Source organism: Amphiura filiformis, chromosome 3 (assembly GCF_039555335.1).
Source record: "Amphiura filiformis chromosome 3, Afil_fr2py, whole genome shotgun sequence".
Taxonomy (NCBI): Eukaryota; Metazoa; Echinodermata; class Ophiuroidea; order Amphilepidida; family Amphiuridae; genus Amphiura; species Amphiura filiformis.
This window is the reverse complement of record NC_092630.1, coordinates 17,848,703-17,873,951: the sequence shown is the minus strand read 5'-3', so window position 1 is coordinate 17,873,951 and position 25,249 is coordinate 17,848,703. Positions and strand designations below refer to the sequence as shown.

The 25,249-nt window shown below is 38.7% G+C and overlaps 2 protein-coding genes across 2 annotated transcripts in view; both read right to left on the bottom strand.

Moving 5' to 3' along the window:
- The window catches only part of LOC140148148 (adhesion G-protein coupled receptor G4-like), a 48,133-nt gene continuing 22,884 nt past the window's right edge, over positions 1 to 25,249 (bottom strand). Inside the window, exons 11-16 of the mRNA XM_072170007.1 lie at positions 6,481 to 6,683; positions 5,080 to 5,250; positions 4,041 to 4,153; positions 3,393 to 3,655; positions 3,037 to 3,103; positions 1 to 1,020 (exon numbers count right to left, since the gene is read on the bottom strand). Of these exons, the coding sequence (XP_072026108.1) occupies positions 9 to 1,020; positions 3,037 to 3,103; positions 3,393 to 3,655; positions 4,041 to 4,153; positions 5,080 to 5,250; positions 6,481 to 6,683 (1,829 nt within the window). The 3' untranslated portion in view covers positions 1 to 8. The remainder of the gene's footprint in view (positions 1,021 to 3,036; positions 3,104 to 3,392; positions 3,656 to 4,040; positions 4,154 to 5,079; positions 5,251 to 6,480; positions 6,684 to 25,249) is intronic.
- Positions 8,314 to 14,690, bottom strand: LOC140148149 (uncharacterized). The gene is made up of 5 exons (XM_072170008.1): positions 14,343 to 14,690; positions 13,211 to 13,546; positions 11,599 to 11,709; positions 10,193 to 10,317; positions 8,314 to 9,857 (listed from the first exon to the last, which is right to left on the bottom strand). Exons 1-5 carry the CDS (start codon positions 14,464 to 14,466, stop codon positions 9,699 to 9,701), a joined length of 855 nt encoding a protein of 284 aa, XP_072026109.1. The 5' UTR covers positions 14,467 to 14,690; the 3' UTR covers positions 8,314 to 9,698.

The following is a 25,249-nucleotide window of genomic DNA, read 5'->3' as shown; positions in this document are numbered from 1 at the left end:
ACCAAATATCATGGTATGAGTTTTTTGACGGTCTTAAATTGACGTCTTTGTATGATCGTGTCACATTTATCATCTGACGAGTGTTCGTTTGATTTAGAAAGTATTTTGTCCCTTTCTGGCTCCTCCAGTACCTCAGCTTTGTTATTATATGCGTCAGACGGCGGTTCTGGGTGTGCTCCTAGGCCGCTTTCCTTGATGTCATCATATTTATTTATACTCTCTAGCTGTGTAGAGTTAGGATTATCAGCAAATTGTGGTTCAGTACGTGGATCTGACGGTGATTGGTTTTGCGTTTTGTGAACGATGTGCTTTGCGTCTTCAGGTTTTTCAACAACTTCTACACTCTCTGGCTGTGTGGCCGGGTGTGTGGCTGATGGTGTCAGGTTACTTGAAGCCATAGACATAGAAGTATCGCTGCTTGCATTCGATTGTCCAGATTGGTTATCATCAAATTTTGTTTCAGTATGTAGATCAGACGGTAATTGTGTTTGCATTTCATGACCGTTTTCCTGCTTGGTGTCTTTTGAAGGAAGCTCTACACTCTCTGGATGTGTGGATAAATATGGTAGGTTACTAGAAGCCGCAGGAGCACCACTGTATGCAGCATTAGAATGCCCAGCACTTCCAGTACCTTTGTCAAGTTGATTACAACAAAACCACCTTTTCCAAACATCACGGATATCTCCAATACGTACACAGAATAGTAGAAAGATAAGCAACCCTTGCAGCGAATTGAAGATACAAAACAGAACTTGGAAGATCACATTTGCCACACAGTTATCAATGATAGTAAGAAACCCAAATACCCAAGTTAGTCCTAGTACTGCTGTTACAGCTACTGCCGTAATGGCTCGGGAAACAGCTTGGTTTTCATCACGATTGCTTGATCTACCAGTATTCTTGCGACCACAGGTAAGCTTATAAATTATCATCACGAACATCACAAAGTTGAATATGAGGATGAGGAAAATGATGAGAAGATCCGCGAAATAGAAGGCATAGCTTGGCTTCATAAAACAACTGTGAATGGAAATAATGCAACAAAATGAGTTTACAATTTAATAACTTGTTATGATAACCGCACCATATTTCACAATTTTAACTTCAATATTGCACAACATTTTCGCGCGGTTCACGCGCATTTGTACCATAAACTTATTCTATCGCCAAAAGGTATTGTAGTCACTAAACTTCAAGAATTTCTCCCGACCCCATCCTCCCAATGTCAAACAAAAATCTACGCCACTGATTCGGAACACATTTAAACCAAAGCAATAAAACTAATATGAACGTGAGAATTTTATACCAAAATTATTTTGAATCGCACCAAATGTCATTGGTCTATTGCCATTTGGTCTAATGGCAATTGGATACTAAATGGGTATTAGACCAAATGGCTACATGTATTACACTTTAGTTACAGACCAGATGTGTTGTTGAACTAAACGGAATTAGACTTAATGGTTTTTGGCCTAAATGGTTATCTAACCAAACGGTTATCTTGCTTACTGCGTATTTCGGGTGGTTTTCCTGAACCACAACAGCTTTCCATATCCTCATGTCCTGCATCGCCGTTCCCAGGTCAGATGCTTCCAGTCCGGTGTCTTGCTTGAGTACATCTACATTATGGTCTACCAGGGTTTCTTGGTCCACGTTTGGGTGCCCAGTTTATCAGGTTGGCGACAGGTTCACACTTGCTCCTGAAGCAGTGCCCAGCGAAGCGTGTTCTCCTTTCTCTGATCTTCTCTGGAAGGTCTCCATACAGCTCTTTGTTACTAATGTGCTGCTTCCAATGGATGTTGTACACTGCCCTAAGCATTCGGGTGTAACAGCCGTCCAGCTCTTTAGATAGTTATGGTCCAGGCCTCACATCCGTATGTTAATACAGACTCTACTGTTGCACTGAAGACCCGCAGTTTGAATTTCTTTGGTAGAGCAGAATTCCAGATCTTGCTTAGGCTGTTGCATGCTCTCCAAGCTGCTACCTTGCGTGTTTTGACATCATGCTCTGTGCGTGCCATCCATGCTCCGATATATTTGAAGTCTTTTACCTCATCTAGCTTTGTGCCATCATTTGTGCTGATATTAACTGGCTGATCTTGGTTAAAAGACATGAACTTTGTCTTGGTGGCATTCATCTTTAAGCCGACTCTTCCGACTGCTGTTTCTACCCTTTGTAGCAGTTCCTGAGCCTGTTTTATTTCTTCCGACAGGAGGGCGATGTCATCAGCGAAGTCTAGGTCTGTTTACCACTTCTGGTCCAACTCGTCCGCTTTTTCTCCTTTCTAGCTGGAATCCTAGTGCTTCTTCCTTACCATCTATAGCCATTCTCAAGGCATAATCTAGCACTATCACAAACAGATACGGGGCGAGTGACATCTCCTTGTAGAACACCGGCTGCGAAGTCAAACAGCTCAGTTTTTCCATCAGGGGAGATCACTTTGGCTTTGGTTTTCTTGCGTGTCCTTCCAATAGCGTTCACAATTTGTTTTGGTAGCCCATAGGCTATGAGGATTTGTAGCATCTTGCCTCGGTGGATAGTGTCGAAGGCTTTTTTGAAGTCAGTGAATGTTATAATGGCTGGTAGATTTTTGGCCTTCAATCCTTCTATTATCCTTCTAAGAGCCAGTATGTGGCTGACAGAAGTTCTTCACACTCTGAAGCCATTCTGGTTGTTTCTCAGAAGTCCATCAACTTTGGGTCTTATCCTGTTGAGTATTAACCCATTAAAGGTTTTGGCCACTATTGAGGATAGGCTGATGCCACGGTATCTAATGGTTATCTAACTAAATAGATTATTGGACTTAATTATATAGACCCATGTCATTCACTCATTAATTTCTCGATAATTCCGATTTCGTTTTAAATAAGTAAGTCAGGTATCATGTTGCAGCTGACAAAATTCTCTACACGTTCATCTGGAGTTGTGACCACCCTATCCATTGCAGATTTTCTATTTTGATCCAGTGTTTTGAGTGTTAAAGTGTGACGATGATATTTTCTGACTGATTGTAGCTGTATAATTTGACTACTTACTGGTTGTCATTGGCATACTGTGATGAGTCGACGGCAAGCACGATAATAACAGGAATGAGAGGAACACCTGCATGAGGAGAAATGTAATACAAGAGATTAAGTCTACTGCTGTCTACCTGACATTAATCTCACCGAATCCACATTCCGACACATTTTTCTGAATTTTATGCACTTGGAAAAGCTGTTATCAAACAATAAATTATACCATCACTAATGACAACGTGCTTTAAACACTTTTAGTTTAAAAACACTTATGTCCGCTTACTTTTGTGCATATCACTCTTCGCTGGTTTGTCTATCAGTCTAAATTTAAAATGTGGTCCTGATCATGCTGATGAATTATTTATTTTGCTTACCCCAGGCAGCTAAACACGCTTTCAACATGAAATGGGAAACATGTGCATCAAATACTTTGACGATCAGTAAGTACAAATTAACAGCCTCGACTCCCATCCAGCTAACTGATGACAATGTTAGATAATGCAACAATACTGCTACTACTTTGCAACCTGCATCCGAATCTGTGCGATCTACTCCCGCCACAAATACAATGTACAAACACAGAAGAGTGAAGGACAGGCATATCAAAATTCTTTGTGGCGTTTCCGTCCTCATAGATCTTGGAAAATGGAAAGTAGTCGTACATGTATAGTTATATAATATTATTAATATGGTGTATTTGATTTCGCTATTTTATTGTTGTATGTTTTACAATTACATCATCAGTATACCACCATGGTCATCATGATAATATCTCGTTACTGTCGTCATCATCATCATCATCATCATCATCATCATCATCATCATCATCATCGTCATCGTCGTCGTCGTCGTCGTCGTCGTGAGGTGGATCCAAAGATATGGTTACTCTGCAAGTGTGTGTCATCTCAAATAATTTCTGTTTTCAAGAATCGCGTGACAAAACGATAAAAGAAAGAAGTATTATTACGTAATTCAATTGCTGATAAAGATGTGTCTGTACACGAAGGTAAAAGGTTTCTTACTTGATGGCCAAATATGTAATTAGTGTAATTATCAAAGCTGTTATACTGATGCCACACCCAATCGTACTTATATGACCAAGAATCGGCGACGAACACTTTTGACCACGGACATCCTACAAAATGAGAAATTTAATCCTAGATATTATCATGTGAAACAGCCAGCAAAATAGTTTTTACATTACCATGATTACTATTCATAGAATATATATGTGATTTCACATCGTATGGAGATCAAATTCCTTGCTTAGTGAAGAGTTGCAACGTTAAGGCGTGTTGGAGAAATCATGGTCGTTCAACTCCAAAAATCAAGTGTCATTGTCTAGATTATGGGATTTATGAAAAGTTACACTTTGAAGATTTGAATGGGTACGGAATGCAAAACATGCACTTTGTGTATTGTCCCAGCAAACACAAAACGTTTTCGACATCATTCGCAAAGGTTAGAAAACGTTGCCAGAAAACGTTTAAATGGCGGACTATATAAAAGGTATATAAAGGGTATAAAACGTTTTCATAACATTCAAAAACATTTTTAGATAACCTACATGCGAATATTCTAACATAATGCTATTTCAGTGTTGACAAAATATTTGACAAAAATATTTTACAATAACACTTTGAAAACATTTTAAAATACTATTTCAGTGTATTTTCATACAAAACGTTTTAATGACCTTTATATAACCCGACATTTTAATGTTATTAAAACATCTTTACCCAAACCAAAACCCAAAATATAACCTGTTTAAAACCTTTTATAATGATACAATAATCCCCCCCCCCCCCCTAATAATGGCTTTCATTGTAAGTACTTTTGAGAAATTGTCGATTTTATCTGAAATATTTCGGAGAAGTGTCACATTAAGTTACCCCGCCTTAAACCACTCAGTAAACCTTAAGTATCTGCATGCCTTTGTCCATATCAACGCAGGAATCGTTGCTAGCAGGTTGGTTTCTTCCTTTCATATCATTTCATGAAGCAGTCCCGACTTAACTCAAATAACTCAAAATTTATTAGAATAAGTATTGTAAAACTTACAACTATTACAGCTAAGCTAGTAAGATGGTCACAATGACATATGCTCCTGTCAGATTCAGTAGTTTCCACGCGTCTGCAGCCTTCATTGGACCAGTCGCCTTGCCCATTCTCCAGATCAAAATCCCAAAATACGCATTGAAAATTATCAAATTCGTTGTTTTCATTTTCAGGCTGCAATGCGTTGAAAAAATATCAAAGATATGAAAGTTATGATAACAGAGTTTTAGCATCAACGCTTCACAGAATCGCTACCCATGCTCGTCCAAGCCTCTTTAATGGCGTAGACATTGTAAATCACATCCATTATTACCATATTCTATTACCTCCACGACCCATTATTCAAAATCGCGCACTGTGATTTGTTGAAACGCGTCACGTGAGAGCCCATTATTCTGCAATAATGGGTCAAGCGTCCAGGCGGCATAGGACACGCAACACGGACGTACGAGGCTGGCGAAGATACAGGGCTGACAGCCCCATTCACAATACACGGTTAGCGATTATAAATGGACAATTAACATACTTGCAGTGGGGTACTTTGCAGAACCCCAACGGTTTTAGAGTAAGATAATTTTGCTTTGACACCACATAACAAATTTAGAATTGTTTGTGAAGATTTCATGATTATGTGTTAATCCAATGGCGACGTCAAAAATAGCGATATCGCATCCACCATCATCTGAAGCGTCGTAACACATTCTACGCACAGCATTACGCTTGGTTACGCGTGCAATATTTCCGCGATACGCGCTGTCACTTACGCGTACGCGCTCCAACATGAAGTAAACAACTTAAAATATTTGTGCCAAAAAATGACATTTTCTCTTTAAATTGCACTATTTTCTGGTAATAGAATAGAAATAAAGGGTGCAGCATTATCCTTTACACGCAAATAATGTATCCTCGGCAGTAAAACGTTTAAATAATGGGTTCGGCTGCGCCTCACCCATTATTTACGTTTTACTGCCTCGGACACATTATTTGGGTGTAAAGGATAATGCATTACCCTTTATTTCTTAAATGTAAATGTCACCCCTACATCACGTAATACATGCAGATCAGGATAATACAAATTATCTTTTTATCATTTTATGATGATGCAAAAATGGACCCTAGACGCCGAAGGTTGATCACGAAATGTACCTCTATTTGCCAAAAACGTTGACGATGGGTACACGGAAATACACAGTGACCCTCCCCTCCTCCTCCCCAGGATACAAGGGTCGGCACATTGTCTTTTCTATCGCGTCATTATAAAAAATAACTATCCCGATTACAGGAAGTCATAACACGCTAGTCGATCTACAGCAAAAGCGTTCCAGATTAACGCATTCTTTTGGGGGGTTATGATATCAAATGCAAGAAATACGCTTTCCGTTGCTTTAAATAAGAGTATAGTACCTCCTTGTGAATATATGTTGACACTACTGGCTGATCTGAAGAAAGGTTATAAATGTCGAGTCCTTCAATGGTAGCAGAAATGACATGAGTACCAACCACTCTCACACTTTCAGTCGTAGACTCATTTCTAAGTCGTCTAGATTGGAATAGTTTGCTGTTTCGATATAGTATGAAAGTAACTGGTACCATCGCGGTAGCATTGACTGTGAAGGAAGAAACATAGTCGTCTTAAATTATGTGTTGTAACGAATAGCTGTTCGTTTGTGAGAGTCACGTTACATAAATTCTCTTGAATTAGAGAACAAATATCAGACATTACCTTCAAATTACCATTATCATTTTTTTCTCAGAAAATTCAAAAAAATCTTATTCGTCAGTTAGCCGAGCTCAGGACTACACGACTTTACAAACATGTATAGCTTATAGTCTATCGCTGAGCGATGAGCGATTATATTCTTTGTTTTTTTCTTTCTTTCTTTTTGTTGAATTGGTCATGTACCCGATCGTTCAGGCAATGGAGTAAAAATTCAGTTTAGAGTATAGGCAAGTCCATCCCAGGAACAAAGTAACTCTTTTTCCTACCAGGACCATACTTGGCATGTATGTTACATTGGATGAAAGTAGTAAAATAAGCCCACGGGCCACCTCAATTTTTTCCTTAAATCCTATATGGCGGCCAAAATCCCATAATTCCGTTAAAATCCTTAATTAATTAATTAATTTTGGCCGCCATCTTGGATGTAAGGAAAAATTGAGATTGCCCGTAGGTTTATTTTACTTGTTTATTCCAAAGTAACATACATGCTAAGTATGTTCTTGGTAGAAACAAGTGTTCGTTTTTTTCCTGGATGGGCCTGTGTAGTAGAAATAATGACTTACTACCTAACATTGACCATAAGAACGACAGAAACATGTTCCTCAAAACAAATGATATTTTGCATTTTTACCTTCAAAACTAAACCTGAAGACAACTTCCGACGGCAACGCAATTGTCGTGTCTGACTCATCGACTGGTATATCATCCGGATCGTTAAATATTTCAGCATTTCCAACACTATCGGTACTCTGTGCAATATTGGAAAATCCAAATCCATTCTGTATGTTATCCTGAGAAAGCTGTGCAGCTTTGACTTCAATATTTTCTCTGCTGACGGTGAAATTCGTTCCTGCTTTATGAAGAACTGTCAATTGTTCTTCCAAAGAGCGCAAAATGCGAGTTGTAATATTTTGGTCAATGGAATTAAAAATGTCATCTTCAATGTTGAGAACGTTGTCTATTGTTTCAATGACTGATGTAGTAACCTATAAGTTTAGAGCAAAATAATTGTTAATTTACAATGAATTTGAGACTATAATCTGACCTACTGAACTTATATTTCACATCCTATCCCAGACTGTATCATCAGGCCAACTGAATTTCTGGAAGCAAAAGTTCGGTGACCTGTGAAACGGATGTTGTTGTCTCACAGTTGAGTAAAACCTCTGCGATATCTTCTTAATGGCTGAACTGTGCGCCCCGCCTAGTTATGACGTAGACCGCCTCCCATATTGAGTGAAAATTCCTCCCGCTTCACATAAATCGATTCCTTGACCCCTCTCTCACACCATCTGCTTTTCGATATATTATCTTGACATCCTAGTTGTCGAAATAATGATTAGTATTGTCTAAGTGCTTGTCCCGGGGTGCGTGTAAACCGCAGGAGGGGGGCATTCGTTCTGAATTGTCAAAAAGTGGCTGATGTGAACAAAAAAATGGGTCATTTTACCAAAAGGTTGGGAAACACGTTCCTCCCCCGATGACTCTTTCTATCACACACTAGTGATGTAATAAATTGTACCAAGCATAATTAACATTTGCATTCTCTCTTGGTCGGGATGACGTCACACAGTGGAAAAAGCCTTACTATGATCCAGTGTACGCATGTGCAGTTCCCCTTCCTCGAGCTGTGGTTGCGCATCCCCGCGCTTGTGCAAAAGGGACAATGTTCCCGGATGTCCGACCGAGATAATAGTGTTACCGTTTTAATTTTAATTAAAAAAACGAACGCACTATGCAACTGATCAGGATACGATAGAAAGAGTCAGAGGTACCTATCAGGGTACTAATAGCGCTATAAAAGTGCGCCTATACGCTTTTGTATATAAATTGTTGTGGCGATATATTATTTTATATCCCGTGCCCATCTATTTTCATTTATTTATTTAATCAAAATTATGGTGTCATTCACCCCGAGTGAGAAATCACTCTCTCGTATCATTTCGATTAGACTATCGTAAAACGTCACAATGGTCTTTTGTAAACGGAGGTCTTGTGGACGACGCAAACTGAGAATGAGTTGTAGCTTGTAGCAGTCACTCAGAGAGATAACACCTCTCTATAAAATCTCCGTGTGCATCAAGACTTGGACACAACTTAGTTTAGAGCGAGAATAATTCTCGCTATTCAATACTTTGATAATGGAGTTTGTTCTACTCCCAGTTCACTTGTTAGTTTTAATATAAAGTTTCATACGGAATGAAGAAGATGTAGTAAGGTAATAAATAACTTAAATATCAGTAAATTGTGGTTTATATTGTCTTGTTGTTGGTGTGATAATATTCGTGCTTGGCTGAGTCTGAAAGCCTGAATAAGACCCTGGTCGAACCTCTAGTTCTATGGAGAGCTTTTTATTAGCGCCCATACCAATGCCAAATCTACGATGAAGACCCGATGAACAGAACTACCAATCTGAGGGACTAGCCGAGACGAGTGAACCAAGATGCATCTACCAAGTCGTGTGATTTATCCTGGTACCTACCTCGCCGCCTAAAATATTTAGCGAGTCCTAAACCCAAAGCTCTTTATTATTAAATATTCATGCCATTGCCCTACTCCAAGCTTTAAATTAACTAGACCAAGTAGGACAAAATAAACATTAGAACACACAATACTGATTTCTCTTTCGAGTTTGGTAGTGACGTAGCTGCGTATTTCACTCACTGTTCACAGTATCAAATCGCGCGAGCTTTCTATCGTGTTGTGATTATGTAAATCTGGTCAACCAGAAACGTACGTTTTTGTTTCATCATGAGCATTTAGTACACTATAGCATAGTACCAATTATCCCAATACCTGTATACATATTTGAAACTTCATGCATGTGACGCGCTTTTGATTTTTTAACAATTTGTATTGCTTTGGTTTTTATATCATTTATACTTTGCTTCTTAATACTTCATCATTCACGTACTTCAGGGGATGGTGACTGCACGTCGACGATACTTTCTAAAACCACCGAAACTGCTTCCAATTCTGTGGCACTGATTTCATTGCTTCTGTTAGTAATTTGTGCTAAATCGTAGCTAACTTGTCCCACATTGTCCTCGGTTACTTCAATCTAGGAAGTTAAAATGGAAAATAAATTTGTATCAAGGGGTATGAAAACATATGCCAATACAGCAAACTTGGATTTGAACCTGAGACCCATAGGGCTGACATTTTTAAAAAATCAGTTTGGTATTATATATAGGATAATGAAAGTCAGGAAAATAGTTCGCGTCTGACGATTCTGTCAATCAAACTCCGACAGGGCCCGTGATTGGTTAGCACCGCGTAACTAGAGCGGTTCTTTCCTTAGTTACGCGATGTTAATCAATCACGTGCCTGTCGGAATTTAATTGACAAGATCGTCAGACACAAAATAGTTTATACTTGATTATGGTAAATGTTTACTTGAGAAAGTTCTGTGAGTACTGCGTTGATATCTTCATCCCCAATGCAATCATTGACTGTGACGTTTTGCCATACGGCTCCAGACTCTGGGTCTTCTATACATTGTCTTGTCCCTCTTGGGCCCACTACAATGGTTGATAAAACATTATACAAAACAAGAGAGTGTCCAGTATTGAGAATGGTATCTGCTGAAACTGTATTTGATGTCTCTTTACATATCGTCGTGATATAAACTATAAACCGTCCGCATGCGATGAGTACGACCTGTTTTTTTCGATACCAGACCATTTACTGATTCTTGACGCGGCGCAGTTAGGGGACCTTCGCGGATAACCTTTCTTGAGTGATCAAAGTCTGAGTAGATGGTCTGGTAGCTAAGCAAAAAGGTCGTACTCGTCGAACAACATCCGTTTGCATTATTCCAACTGCAGAAGGCCGCGCCGTTACCATGGTTACTTTGTTCAACACCACTTGACGCAGTTGCTATTCAAGGCCACTTAGTCCACTTATAATATTTAAAATATGGACTTAAATGGCAATTGGACCAAATAATAATTGGGCTATTCCAGCAATAGATGCAAACCACCTATAGAGGAGTTCGGATTACCGGACTTTTTGTCCAGTCATGATTGTTGCAAATCTAGACTTTCAAAGTGTCCAAAGGCGAAAAAATCCAGAAGCTTTTTCCTGTAACATTGGTATAAACTGGAATTCCAGTAATTTTCATAAGCAAACTTGGAAATCCGTACATTTTTTTAATTGACAAATGATTGAAGAGTTAGACAATAAAAAATAAGTGCTTATTTGCCCAGACACGACCGACCCAAGTTTTTTTTTAAACAATAAAAATAAAGAAAATTGCGTTTTTTTCCTATATGTACACTGTACTTTGTACAGCATTGTTCAGAACGTTTAGATTTAGGTCCGTATGCACAAAACAAGTTAGACCAGGTCTAACGTTAGACCTGGTCTAACCATGGAGGTTAGAATTAGGGAGGGATCATTTTACTCCTTTCTTCCTTTATTCCTAGCAAAGTCAAAAAGGTTAAACTGCAGCCATCAAATATTAAACTACATGTATTTGCCCTTAGCAGGATCTATATATATATACAATAATAAAGAATAAGGTATGTAAATTCCAACAAGTTCCTTCTCCGTCAGACCAATCTCCATGGTTAGATCAAACGTAATAAATATTTTACTCGTGTTTTGTGTGGGGGTGTGTATGTGATTTGATTGCGGCATAAAACGTGTTGGGTTTTTTTGTGTGTGTGATTTTTTTCCAAAACGGTTGCCGTTTTTACCCCAAATATCTTGACTCTTTTCCTTTCCAAAAATGTATACTTTAAAGCACTTTTACTTAATGCATCCATACTTGACAGCCCTCTTAACGGAAAGTTTATTACCTGTTCCAAGATATGGAGGACATTTTTCTCCCGATTGGACCACCTGGTCGACCTCTGTCTCTGACCAAGTCAATGGATAAGGATCATTGGTTTTATCTTCTGGACACGAACCTGTTTTGATATGACGAATGGAATTAGCCGTTAATATTTTTATATGACAGCGTACTAACATAGAAAGTTCGACTGGTGTGTATATCTAAATAAAATGGTCACATAATTGAATGGCTAATTTAAGGTGAAAATGTTGAATCCAACCAGGACCGCGACACTCCGGCACTTGTTGGAAGACATCTAGTACAGGAGACAGTACATGTACAATGTGATTCTCTCATTTATAATTAGGATTACATCATTGCCAGAGCTTGTTTATTTGTTCATTAGAATGATTGACAGCGGTGGGCGGACTTATACTCTAAAAATGTGATTCTCCTATAAATTATAGGTCACTAGGTCAATTCGGACCGTCTCTTCCTCAGATCTCTATGTAGGACTCTATGGTATCTTCTCATTACACGTTCGTAGTAAGACTTGGCCGGCGACGACGCTTGCGAATTGCCTGTCTTCAACTGCTGTATAACATGGTATAGGCAGTTTGTACAGAGTGTCGCTTCTCTATCTTTTTTCTCGGATCCAACGGACGAGGACACAAAACACATCAAGGAACAATAAATGGTGAATAAATGAGAACAGGATACCTCGAATATGAACGACAGGAAAAAATGCAACAGAGGGACAAAAACAGCAAATGTAGGCATTAGAAATAGGTAAAGCTCGATAACCAAAAATCACTCTACATTGTGCACATAAACAGACACGATAAACCAAACAACCAATGTAGGCATAAAAACAGGCAAAGTTCGATGGCCAAAAATTGCCAATTCCAGAGCCCACAGAAGTGTCAGGAAAACAGTAATTGAAAGTACACTGGAAGTGATGAAAATCACTGTGCACAGTACATAGCAGACAAACAAAACCAAAACAGACAAAAAAAACGACGTTTCGAGCAGATAAATTGCTCTTCTTCAGGGGCAGACAGCAAAATATAAAAGCAAACAACGAAAACTACATGCTGTAGTTTGAAAACAAATTCAAATCAAAATTGAAGTTCAAATAGAACTCAGTAACAAACAATACAACAAAACAAAATAAGCTGTGTCTTAACTCAGTGAAAGTAAGTTCACAACAGAGGGGTGAAAAAGACATTTTTAATTTTAACCCCTTTATGACCTTTCGTGACCTCCAGCGGTCAATAGGGTTAAATTCGAAATGCTTCCACATTTGGTGTGGTTCAAAAGGTGGTTCAAAAACACATTCACCTGGTAGATACAATCTATATATACACCTCAACATTGTTTGTTGGGAAGCATACGATCTTTAACTATAAAAACATCATTTCCAAATTTTGCACGTGATTAAAATACATTGCATCTTTAAAATATCAAGGATCACAACAAATGTTGCACAAGATGGTAATTTGTTAACTTCTATTTTACATGCTCATTTTTAGAGGCATGAAATCTAACTCGGGATTTAAAAAATCATGTTAAGTATTCATTTAGTTTTCACATTATAAGAACTGAAATCATAAATCTGTTTCACTCAGCTACTTTACCTATTACGTTTACGGTGAAGTTACAGTAAACCTTTTCGTCGCCATCAATGTTATGAAATAAATAAGACAGTACGGTAGTACCAAGTGGAAAAACTGCCTGCCTTAAAGTCTCATATACACCTTCATTTCCAGAATATGGATATTCCTCATAATATTCATATTCATATTCATATTCCTGCCTGCTCCTGTCGCCTATCTGCACAGTTTCCTCCACTGTACAAATGGTTGCATGCAATGTTGGTGGATACCACGATACAATAGTTTCATTACTGCCTGGGTCTACTAGCTTTTGAATATCTTCCGGGCAACTTCTGAGAGTGATTTGATTGCAACTGGCTGTAAAAAATGATATAATGGACATTTACAACTGCTTATAAAATGATTTGAACATGTTTTTTTCCTGCTCATGTGTAATTTTAAAAGATAAACATGTAATTAAACATAAACAAATGCTAATTAATGTCAGTTATCCCGTATGCTGAACAGATTGTTTTTAAATTGTATAATATGTACTTGTACTAGCACGTGTTTTCATATGATAATGGTTTAAACAATGCCACCTGTAACCACTGTGCCTAGGTTAAGTAGATATGTACTTTAACACCCGCCCGAACGCCAGGTGTGGGTGACTTTGCTGTCTTGTAGTTAAAATTTCAAAAGTACCCGCCCGTCTGACGGGTAAGAAATTGAAAATGAGAAGCTGGTAATATCGCAAACCAGTTATATATAGCAAGAGGACCAGAAAGTGGCATGAAAAGTGGAAGGTGAACGAAATAACGGGAAGACAACGGGAATGAAAGAGGCACTGTCAGTTGTGCAAAAGCCAGGCTCCCCCGGGGAGGGGGATTGGTTGGACTCTGGCAGGTATTCATGCTCGATCCGTTTTTGGCGAGACAAGCGCTAGTATCGAGACTCTTACTATACTAGGGGTATCAAATCCAAAACATGACTCTCTCTACTAGGGATATCATATTAAAAAACTCTTTTCTAGTCCCGCTAGGAATATGAGATTCACCTCTTCTAGTCTCCAAAGGGTATCACATTTTTATTTCCATGCCCATGTATCTTATTAGCTCTTATTTTTCGGAATTTGTGATAAAAAAATAAAACAAAGTGTGACTTTTTGACTTACCGGTCGTATGTATGATGTCAGTAGGAGTCACTACAGTTTTTCTGATGGAAGCTATCACTGAAGGCTGTATAAGAATGCTCACCGTCAAAATGAGTCGATGAGAGAATAGGGTATTGAACAGCATTTTGCACAAGTAGTTGTCTTCCTTCTCCTGCTGAAGTTGTATGCATTTATTACATAAACATTATATTGATATTTTAAGGTAAATAGCACAAGCATCCTGTTAGAGGTTACACAGGAAGTAGCACAAACATCCTGTTAGAGGATACATTGTTTCCTTCATGGTTACACTTGACATTCATCGGAAATATTTGGCAAAGCATTTGACATTCATATTGAAGACATGAGTACAACGTTTGCACGTACACCTGGTTATGGCACGCTAGAGTGGACAAAACCTCGATAAAAACCATTGAGAAAGAAATGAACTCCACCGAGAAACACACACACACACACACACACCCCCACACCCCGCCCCTACTCACACATCATACACCCTAATACACCCTCCCACACATCCCCACACACCCATTGAGTCTTTGAGAAAGAAAAAACTCCACCGAGAATAAAAACTTCACCGAGGATTTAAAAAAGATCACCGAGAATAATATTAGGAGATATACTGAGATGGAAAAAACTAATCGAGAATTTAAAAAAGTCATCGAGAAGTAGTCTCCTCCACAGCCAGTTGGTACTCCTACGCAGTTTGTATATGTATGTGTCCAAGACCAAGGCATTTATAGAGGTTTATTTATTTATTATTATTATTATTATTATTATTATTATTATTATTATTATTATTATTATTATTATTATTATTATTATTATTTATGATCCTAATACTGGAAACATAACATTAGACGAGGTTTGGGAATTAACGCTCAAAATAATTCTAGCACATCGTTTTTGTAAGACATTGAGTTTGTGTATTTTCATATCGACCAAACCATACAACACCTGACACAGCAATAGTCAAAACAGGGTTGAATCAATGACTTGTACAAGATATTAAGGGTGTTACTATCAAGAAATGTGCTCAGACGTCTTAAAGGGGGGTAACCCTATCAGTTTAGGATATGGATTGTCTTCAAACTTACATACAATTTCAAATATTGTCCCCTTTATGCATCTATGGGAGAAAACGAGATTATTTTCAGCGTAAAAGTGAATAATTAGCACAATTAGCAAGCCAATACGTTGGTACGCATGCATTACATTGTGGTCCGGCATCCAGAAACAACACTCCCGTCGAGTGCTTCGCCATACCACTACGCCCATCATTCTTGTGACAAAATATCTCATTCTTTTTATTTTAATTTGACCCTGATACATTTCCTTTTAATTTTGTATATTATCATCACGTACATTTTACACTTATCTTTTATTTTAGGGTTTGTTTTAATGAAAAAAGTGTGTTTTTTTATAATATTTCTAATTAATTAATTAATTTTATAGGGGGGGACATTTTTTCTCATATTTTTTTCATATTCCTCGTATCATACTTAACAAGATAAGGTCTTGTTTTGTATTTATTTCATCCCTTATGTATTTCTTTATTTTAGTTTTAAGCGTTTATTATTATAGCGCCCTCATTTTTTCGGACCTATTTCCGTTCGTGCGAATTGGCAGGGAGTAATACGGCTCTTATTCACGGAATCATTTTTTCCTACCCAGAATGTCGAAGGTGGTTACCAGTATAGCCTGTTTGTTTCTTGATTTCTCCGAAAATACATCAAATTGGATCGTCAAATTTCAGGATGGTAATGAGAAAAATATAATCTATTAAATGATACCAAAAACTCATCAACAATGAGAAAAATCGGGGGGATGATGCTGTCGATCGGGTCACGGACCTTTAAAAGAGATATTTTACAGAACAATTTCTGAATAACACAATTTACTTGCTTATGCCACAGTAATTCATCATCAATTAAAACACCTAAACATTTAGCCTTGTTAACTCTCTCTAGTTTCCTGCTGAACTACGTAGGAGGCTCGTAGGGCTACCATCACGCCTGTGCTAAAAAAAGGTGTCCCTTGACAAACAGCAGCTCTCGAACTACCGGCCTGTCTCCAATCTGGCCTTTGTTGGTAAACTGATTGAGAAGGTTGTCTCTGCTCAGGTCACCAAGTATGTCGAGTGCAATAAACTGGCTGAGCCTTTGCAGTCAGCGTATCGGGCTGCTTACAGCACCGAGACAGCACTCTTGGCTGTTCATAATACCATTCTCAGAGCTATTGATGACAACAGGGCTGTCTTTGTGGTGTTACTGGACTTGGGTTGGGAACATCAATGCTTGCAGCGTTGGAATTTCCAGATTGATTATCAGCAAATGGTGGTTTTATACGTGGACCGGGAGACGATTTTGCTTCAGTTTCGTGACTGAATTGACAGTGACATCAGACGCGATAAATTGTTTTTATCTTTGTCTTTCATTATAGGTGGTTATTTAGAAATGTTTAGATTAGTATATATATTGATTTGCCTGTTACTTGATTAATAATTTAAAAAATGCTGAACAAATATTTTCATGATTCAGTTGAATTTTACCTTTTTCGGACCTATTTCCGTTCGTGCGAATTGGCAGGGAGTAATACGGCTCTTATTCACGGAATCATTTTTTCCTACCCAGAATGTCGAAGGTGGTTACCAGTATAGCCTGTTTGTTTCTTGATTTCTCCGAAAATACATCAAATTGGATCGTCAAATTTCAGGATGGTAATGAGAAAAATATAATCTATTAAATGATACCAAAAACTCATCAACAATGAGAAAAATCGGGGGGATGATGCTGTCGATCGGGTCACGGACCTTTAAAAGAGATATTTTACAGAACAATTTCTGAATAACACAATTTACTTGCTTATGCCACAGTAATTCATCATCAATTAAAACACCTAAACATTTAGCCTTGTTAACTCTCTCTAGTTTCCTGCTGAACTACGTAGGAGGCTCGTAGGGCTACCATCACGCCTGTGCTAAAAAAAGGTGTCCCTTGACAAACAGCAGCTCTCGAACTACCGGCCTGTCTCCAATCTGGCCTTTGTTGGTAAACTGATTGAGAAGGTTGTCTCTGCTCAGGTCACCAAGTATGTCGAGTGCAATAAACTGGCTGAGCCTTTGCAGTCAGCGTATCGGGCTGCTTACAGCACCGAGACAGCACTCTTGGCTGTTCATAATACCATTCTCAGAGCTATTGATGACAACAGGGCTGTCTTTGTGGTGTTACTGGACTTGGGTTGGGAACATCAATGCTTGCAGCGTTGGAATTTCCAGATTGATTATCAGCAAATGGTGGTTTTATACGTGGACCGGGAGACGATTTTGCTTCAGTTTCGTGACTGAATTGACAGTGACATCAGACGCGATAAATTGTTTTTATCTTTGTCTTTCATTATAGGTGGTTATTTAGAAATGTTTAGATTAGTATATATATTGATTTGCCTGTTACTTGATTAATAATTTAAAAAATGCTGAACAAATATTTTCATGATTCAGTTGAATTTTACCTTGGTAACATCTTTATTTACTCTACTTTTAAGATTTATACAATGCTACGTAGCTTTACAACTCACGACAATGTTTTATTTCACCGGTTTATTTCGCGTGATTTGTGCTATTATGTTAAGCCCAATGCATGTGATAACAAAAGAAGGTTGCGTAAGACCAAATAAAAAAGACAAAGAGGAATGCTAAGTAGTAAATGTACAAGAATTGTGCTCAAAAATCGTTTCGTATTTTCTACGTTAGAATAATCATTGGTTCGAACAATATTAGTCACTTGGCGATTATTTGTGACCCATTCCAAGTAAACCCGGATCATGCATGTCAAAATGTTCCCTTTTCAGGTTTGCAAAACACCAAATTTGTCTTTGTACCATGTATGCTTTTGAAGGTGTGATATAATACGAGTATGATAAGGGATCTTTATACACATACAAGTGAAAATGTAATTAATGAAGCAATGAATTTCTTCAGTTACATTTAAGGGGGACCTACACCCCTGGCCAATTTTGTGGCTATTTTTGTATTTTTCTCAAAAATTATAGCACATTAATTTTGTGACAAGTAAGATGTGTATATTATAGGGGCAAGGACTACTACTACTGTACTGAAAATTCAGCGACTCAAAGCAAGTAGATATTTATTTATTGATCAAATATTGGTTTCCCCTTCTTTTCGACTGTAACTCCACAAATGTTGTTTGTGTTGAAATAAAATTTCCAGTGCAGTAGTTGTAGTCCTTGCCCCTATAATATACATATCTTACTTGTCCCCAATGCGCTATAATTTTTGAGAAAAATGCAAAAATAGGCACAAAATTGGGCATGGGTGTAGTACCCCCTTAATCTATCATGTTGAATGGGGATTGGCGTATTTTCAACATACAAATATTGATTAAATAATCTTTCCTTTTTTTTTTTTTTTGTAAGAATTATGTATACCACAACCACAATTACTAAAACCTCAATTCAACAAAAATACCAAATATCATGGTATGAGTCTTTTGATTGTCTTGTATTGACGTTTTGGTCTTTGTTTGACCGGCTCACGTTTATCATCTGACGAGTATTCGTTTGCTGTAGAAAGTAGTATTTCACTCTCTGGCTCCTCCAGTTCATCTGCTTTGTTATTATATGCGTCAGAAGGCGGTTCTGGTTGTGCTCCTAGGCCGCTTTCCTTGATGTTGTCAGATTTTTTTATATTTTCTGGCTCTTTGGGCGAGGAGATCAGGCTACTAGAAGCATTAGACTTGGGAACATCACTGCTTACAGATTTGGAATTTCCAGCAAGCCCAGATTGATTATCAGCAAATGGTGGTTTTGTACGTGGAATGGAAGACGATTGTTTTCCCGTTTCGTGACTAATGTGCTTACTGGCATCAGAGTTTGCAACAAGGTCTTCACCCTCTGGCTGTGTGGATGAGGAGGTCTGGTTACTAGAAACCGAAGACTTGGGATCATCTTTGCTTGCAGCGCTTGAATGTCCAGCAAGCACAGATTGATTATCAGCAAATGGTGGTATAGTACGTGGATCTGCCGGCGATTGTGTTTCCGTTTCGCGACCGTTGTCATCTACACCCTCTGGCTGTGTGGATGAGGAGGTCAGGTTACTTGAAGCCGAAGACTTAGGGTTATCTTTGCTTGCAGCGTTGGAATGTCCAGCAAGCCCAGGTTGATTATCAGCAAATGGTGGGGTAGTATGTGGATCTAACGGAAATTGTGTTTCAGTTTCGTGACCGTTGTCATCAGATTTTGCAACAAGCTCTACACTCTCTGGCTGCGCGGATGAGGGTGTCAGGTTACTAAAATCCGTAGAGTTGGGAGCATCAATGCTTGTAGGGTTGGAATGTTCAGCAAGCCCAAATTGATTTTCAGCAAATGGTGGTTTAGTACGTGGATCGGAAGACGATTGGGTTTCCGTTTCGTGACTAATGTGCTTACTGGCATCAGAGTTTGCAACAAGTTCTATACCTTCTGGCTGTGTGGATGAGGGTGTCAGGTTACTAGAAGCCGAAAGTAGCTTTTCACTCTCTGGCTCCTCCAGTTCATCTGATTTGTTAGTATGTGCGTCAGAAGGCGGTTCTGATTGTGCTCCTAGGTCGCTGTCCTTGATGTTGTCAGATTTTTTATATTTTCTGACTGTTTGAGCGAGGAGATCAGGCTACTAGAAGCTGAAGACTTGGGATCATCTTTGCTTGCAGCGTTGGAATGTCCAGCGCGTTCGTCTTGATTATCAGCAAATGGTGGTTTAGTACGTGGATCTGACGGCGATTGTATTTTCGTTTCGTGACCGTTGTCATCAGATTTTGCAACAAGCTCTGCACTCTCTGGCTGCGTGGATGAGGGTGTCAGGTTACTTGAAGCCGTAGAGTTGGCATCAATGCTTGCAGCGTTGGAATTTCCAGATTGATTATCAGCAAATGGTGGTTTAATACGTGGACCGGAAGACGATTTTGCTTCAGTTTCGTGACTAATGTGCTTACTGGCATCAGAGTTTGCAACAAGCTCTACACCCTCTGGCTGTGTGGATGAGGTCTGGTTACTAGAAGCCGAAGACTTGGGATCATCTTTGCTTGCAGAGTTGGAATGTCCAGCAAGCCCATATTGATTATCAGCAAATGGTGGTATAGTACGTTGGTCTGCCGGCGATTGTGTTTCAGTTTCGTGACCGTTGTCATCAGATTTTACAACAAGCTCCACACTCTCTAGCTTCGCGGATGAGGGTGTCAGTTTACCAGAATCCATAGACTTGGACACATCGCTGCTTGCAGCGTTGGAATGTCCAGCACGTCCAGCTTGATTATCAGCAAATGGTGGTTTAGTACGTGGGTCTGACGGTAATCGTGTTTCCGTTTTGTGACCGTTGTCATCAGATTTTGCATCAAGTTCTACACTCTCTGGCTGCGTGGATGAGGAAGTCGGGTTACTAGAAGCCATAGACATAGAGGTATCGCGGGCGGCAGCGTTGGAATTTCCAGCTTGATTATCAGCAAATGGTGGTTTAGTACGTGGATCTAAAGACGATTTTGCTACCGTTTCGTGACTAATGTGCTTACTGGCATCAGATTCTACACTCTCTGGCTGCGTGGATGAGGAAGTCGATTTACTAGAAGCCACAGACATATAAGTATCGCTGGTGGCAGTTTTGGAATGTCCAGCACGTCCAGATTCAGTATCAGACAATTTCCCGGCCAATTGTGGTTCAGTACGTGGATCTGACGGCGATTGTGTTTGCGTTTCGTAATCGCTGTTATCAGATTTTGCAGCAAGTTCAACACCCTCTGGCTGTGTGACTGAGGAGGTCAGGTTACTAGAAGCCATAAACAAAGAAGTATCGCTACTTGCAGTTTTGGAATGTCCAGCAAATCCAGATTGGTTATCGTCAAATGATGCTTCAGTATGTAGATCAGACGGTGATTGTATGCGCCTTTCATGACCGTTTTGCTTGATGTATTCGGCTTTTGACGGAAGCTCTACACTCTCTGGATGTGTGCATGAGTATGTCAGGTTACTAGAAGCCGTAGGAGCACCACTGTATGCAGCATTTGAATGCCCAGCACTTCCAGTATAAGATTCGGTACCTTTGTCAAGTTGATTATAACAAAACCACCTTTTCCAAACATCACGGATATCTCCAATGCGTGCACAGAACAGTAGAAAGATAAGCAACCCTTGCAGTGAATTGAAGATGCAAAAGAGAACTTGGAAGGCCAAACTAGCCGCACAGTTATCAATGATAGTAAGAAACCCAAATACCCAAGTTAGTCCTAGTACAGCTGTTACAGCTACTGCCGTAATGGCTCGGGAAACAGCTTGGTTTTTATCGCGATTGCTTGATCTACCAGTATTCTTCCGACCACAGGTAAGCTTGTAAATTATCATCACGAACATCACAATGTTGAATATGAGGATGAGGAAAATTATGAGGAGATCCGCGAAATAGAAGGCATAGCTTGGCTTCATAAAACAACTGTGAAAGGAAATGACACATCAAAATGAGTTTATAACTTAATAACTTGTGATCACTGACACAATGATAATGGAAGATCATTTTTAAAGCAGGGCGAGAGTTGTCAACTTGATTACAGTGTAAAACGTTTTCGCCATAGTCGCTACCCGCGGTTGGCGAATCGCGTAAGATACTTCCCAGACTGTGTATAGGACGGTTTATATTAATCTCATGTTCGTCAGTATTTGAAAATCACAACAACGTTTTCTTTTGCTCGTTGAAGTGAACACATATTTCCCTTGGGAAGTATCGTTATCAACACATCAAAAAAGGAAAGTCTCCACTTGATTGGGTGTCTATAAATCTACCCCCTCCCCCCAATATTTTGATAAGGGGGTATAGTCCATACAATCACCCCTTATCCTCCATGTTGACGCCTGTATGTGGGTTTCTTACCAAACCTCATATTTGACCATTTTAGATTAAAAAAATGAAGTGGGGATGACATTTTTAATGACTGATTTGTAGCTGTATAATTTTACTACTTACTGGTTGTCATTGGCGTAATGTGATGTGTCGACGGCAAGCACAACGATAACAGGAATGAGAGGAACACCTACATGAGGAGAAATGTAATACATAAGATTAGCCATACTGCTGTCTACTTGATCTGAATCTCACAGGAACTTTTTTAAAGAATCTTAAAAGCAATATAATGACAGCATATTTGGGGTTAGTTACTGTCGTACTCCTTCAGTAATATTTTCATACTAATGTTTTGGACATTCTTTTCCAATACCAGCCATAAATAATCATGCAATACGCTCTAAAAAGCCTATCCGATAAGACCCACAACCACTTGCACAACCATACCAACAATCACCACACACCCCTCCCACTCACCCCACCATATTCCGACACATCACCGCGCACCTGCCACTACATTCCGACACATTTCCGCGCACCTGCCACACCCACACCACCCCACCTCACCACCCCTCCCATACACACACATAGACATTTTTCTGAATTTGTTGTTCTCGGAAGAGCTGTTATCACACAATAAATTACACCATTTTGTAATAGTACCGACTACGAAAGGGGTTGTACCCCCCCCCCCATAATTTTCAATTATAAACGTCATAAGATTATATTTGGTATAAATGTATAACTATCTCCTATATTCAATGATTCCAGGATAAGTACAAACATTCCCCACATGATATCGCTATGACATCATAATGTGAGCGCACCATTGCAAAATCGGGAAATTGGCGTAGATTTCTTTTTGACATTGGGAATGGGGTTGGAAACAAATTTCTTGAAGTATAGTGAATCCAGCCCCTTTTGGTGACAGAATAAGTTAATGATATAAGTGCGCGTGAAGCGCGCGAAAAATTGTCCCATTTTGAAGCTAAGCTGTTGAAATATGGTGCAAAAGTGGAATAAAATGTGCACTTTTGAGGCTAAAATGGCCAAATATGAGGTTAATTCGGCCAGAAACCCACATACCCCCGTCAACATTGGGGGATGATTGTATGGACCATCCCCTTGTCAAAATATTGGGGGATTTATCCCCCATCCCCCACAAATATTGGGGGATTTATCCCCCCCCCCCCGCATCTACGCCTATACTATGTACAAAAGTATAGGCAAAATTGATTTTCGACTAAACATACGAACATGCGATTTTCAACGAAGTGTTTGTAGACTTAAAGTTTACAAACACTTATTTCAGCTTACTTTTGTGCATATCAATTTTTGCTGTTTATTAATTTTATATCAGTCTAATTCTAAAAAGGTGGCCCTGATGAAAAATGTAATTTACTTACCCCATGCAGCTAAACACGCTTTCAACATGAAGTGAGAAACATGTGCATCAAATACTTTGACGATCAGTAAGTACAAATTAACAGCCTCGACTCCCATCCAGCTAACTGATGACAGTGTTAGATAATGCAACAATACTGCCACTACTTTGCACCCTGCATCCGAATCTGTGCGATCCACTCCCGCCACGAACACAACGTACAAACACAGAAGAGTGAAGGACAGGCATATTAAAATTCTTTGCGGCGTTTTCGTCCTCATAGATCTTGGAAAATGGAAAATAGTTATGTTATATAATATTATTATTTTTATAATTGTTCTTGGTGGTGTATATATTTGATTTCGTTATTTTATTGTTATATTTTTTACAATTACATCATCAGTATCACCATGGTCATCGTCATTGCCATCATGATGGTATTTTGTTATTGCCGTCATCATCATCATCATCATCATCATCATCATCATCATCATCATCATCATCGTCATCGTCGTCGTCGTCTTCAGGTGGATCCAAAGATATGGTTACTCTGCGAGTGTGTGTAATCTCAAATAATTTCTGTTTTCAAGAATAGCGTGATGTTGTTTAACAAAACGAAAAAAGTATTATTACGTAATTCAATTGCTGATAAAGATATGTGTGTACACGAAGGTAAAATGATACTTACTTGATGGCCAAATATGTAATCAGTGTAATTATCAAAGCTGTTATACTGATGCCACACCCAATCGTACTTATGACACCAAGAATAGGCGGCGAACACTTTTGACCATGGACATCCTACAAAATGAGAAATTTAATCCTTGGTATAGAAAGTTTCAGTTTATCATGTGAAATAGCCAGCAAAATAGTTTTTACATTAACTATTCATAGAATATATGTGATTTCACATCGTATGGAGGAGCTCAAATTCCTTGCTTAGTGAAGAGTTGCAACGTTAAGGCGTGTTGGAGAAATCATGGTCGTTCAACTTCAAAAATCAAGTGTCCTTTCTAGATTAGGGGATTAATGAAAAGTTACACCTTGAAGATTTAAATGGGTACAGAATGCAAAACACGCACTTAGTGTATTGTGCTTCTTGAGATGTCGTTTTATGAAGATGTTTCGTTTCGACACTCTTTATATCATAACTCCTGAACCAAAAGACCTACAAAAGTGTAACTGTGATATTTGAACTTTTCGTTAAGCCCGCTTCAAAATAACAACAACCATTTTCTTTAATATTTACACATAACCGCGATTCGACCATTTCACAACAGGAATCTAGTCCGACACGCCTTAAGGTTAGCAACTATTTTAAACTGTTGCAATTTGGTAGTTCACAGCATCTTTCGAAAGGTAGTGAGCTTTGGCAAAAATTGCATTGATCATTTCATAGCGAGCGTGTAGAAGAATTCAAATATCACAAATATACTTTCGTAGGTCCTGTAGTTCTGTTGTAAAGAGGGCTGAAACAACAACACTTTTGTAAAACGTACATAACTCATTAACAACAATAATCAAGCAAGTTTTCAGAGTATATGATTTGTAGATTGAACTTTTGCAAAACATCAAAGTGTTATTTTTCAATAATATATTGATTTAGATAATGATTTTCTTTTAATTTTAGAAAATAAATTAAAT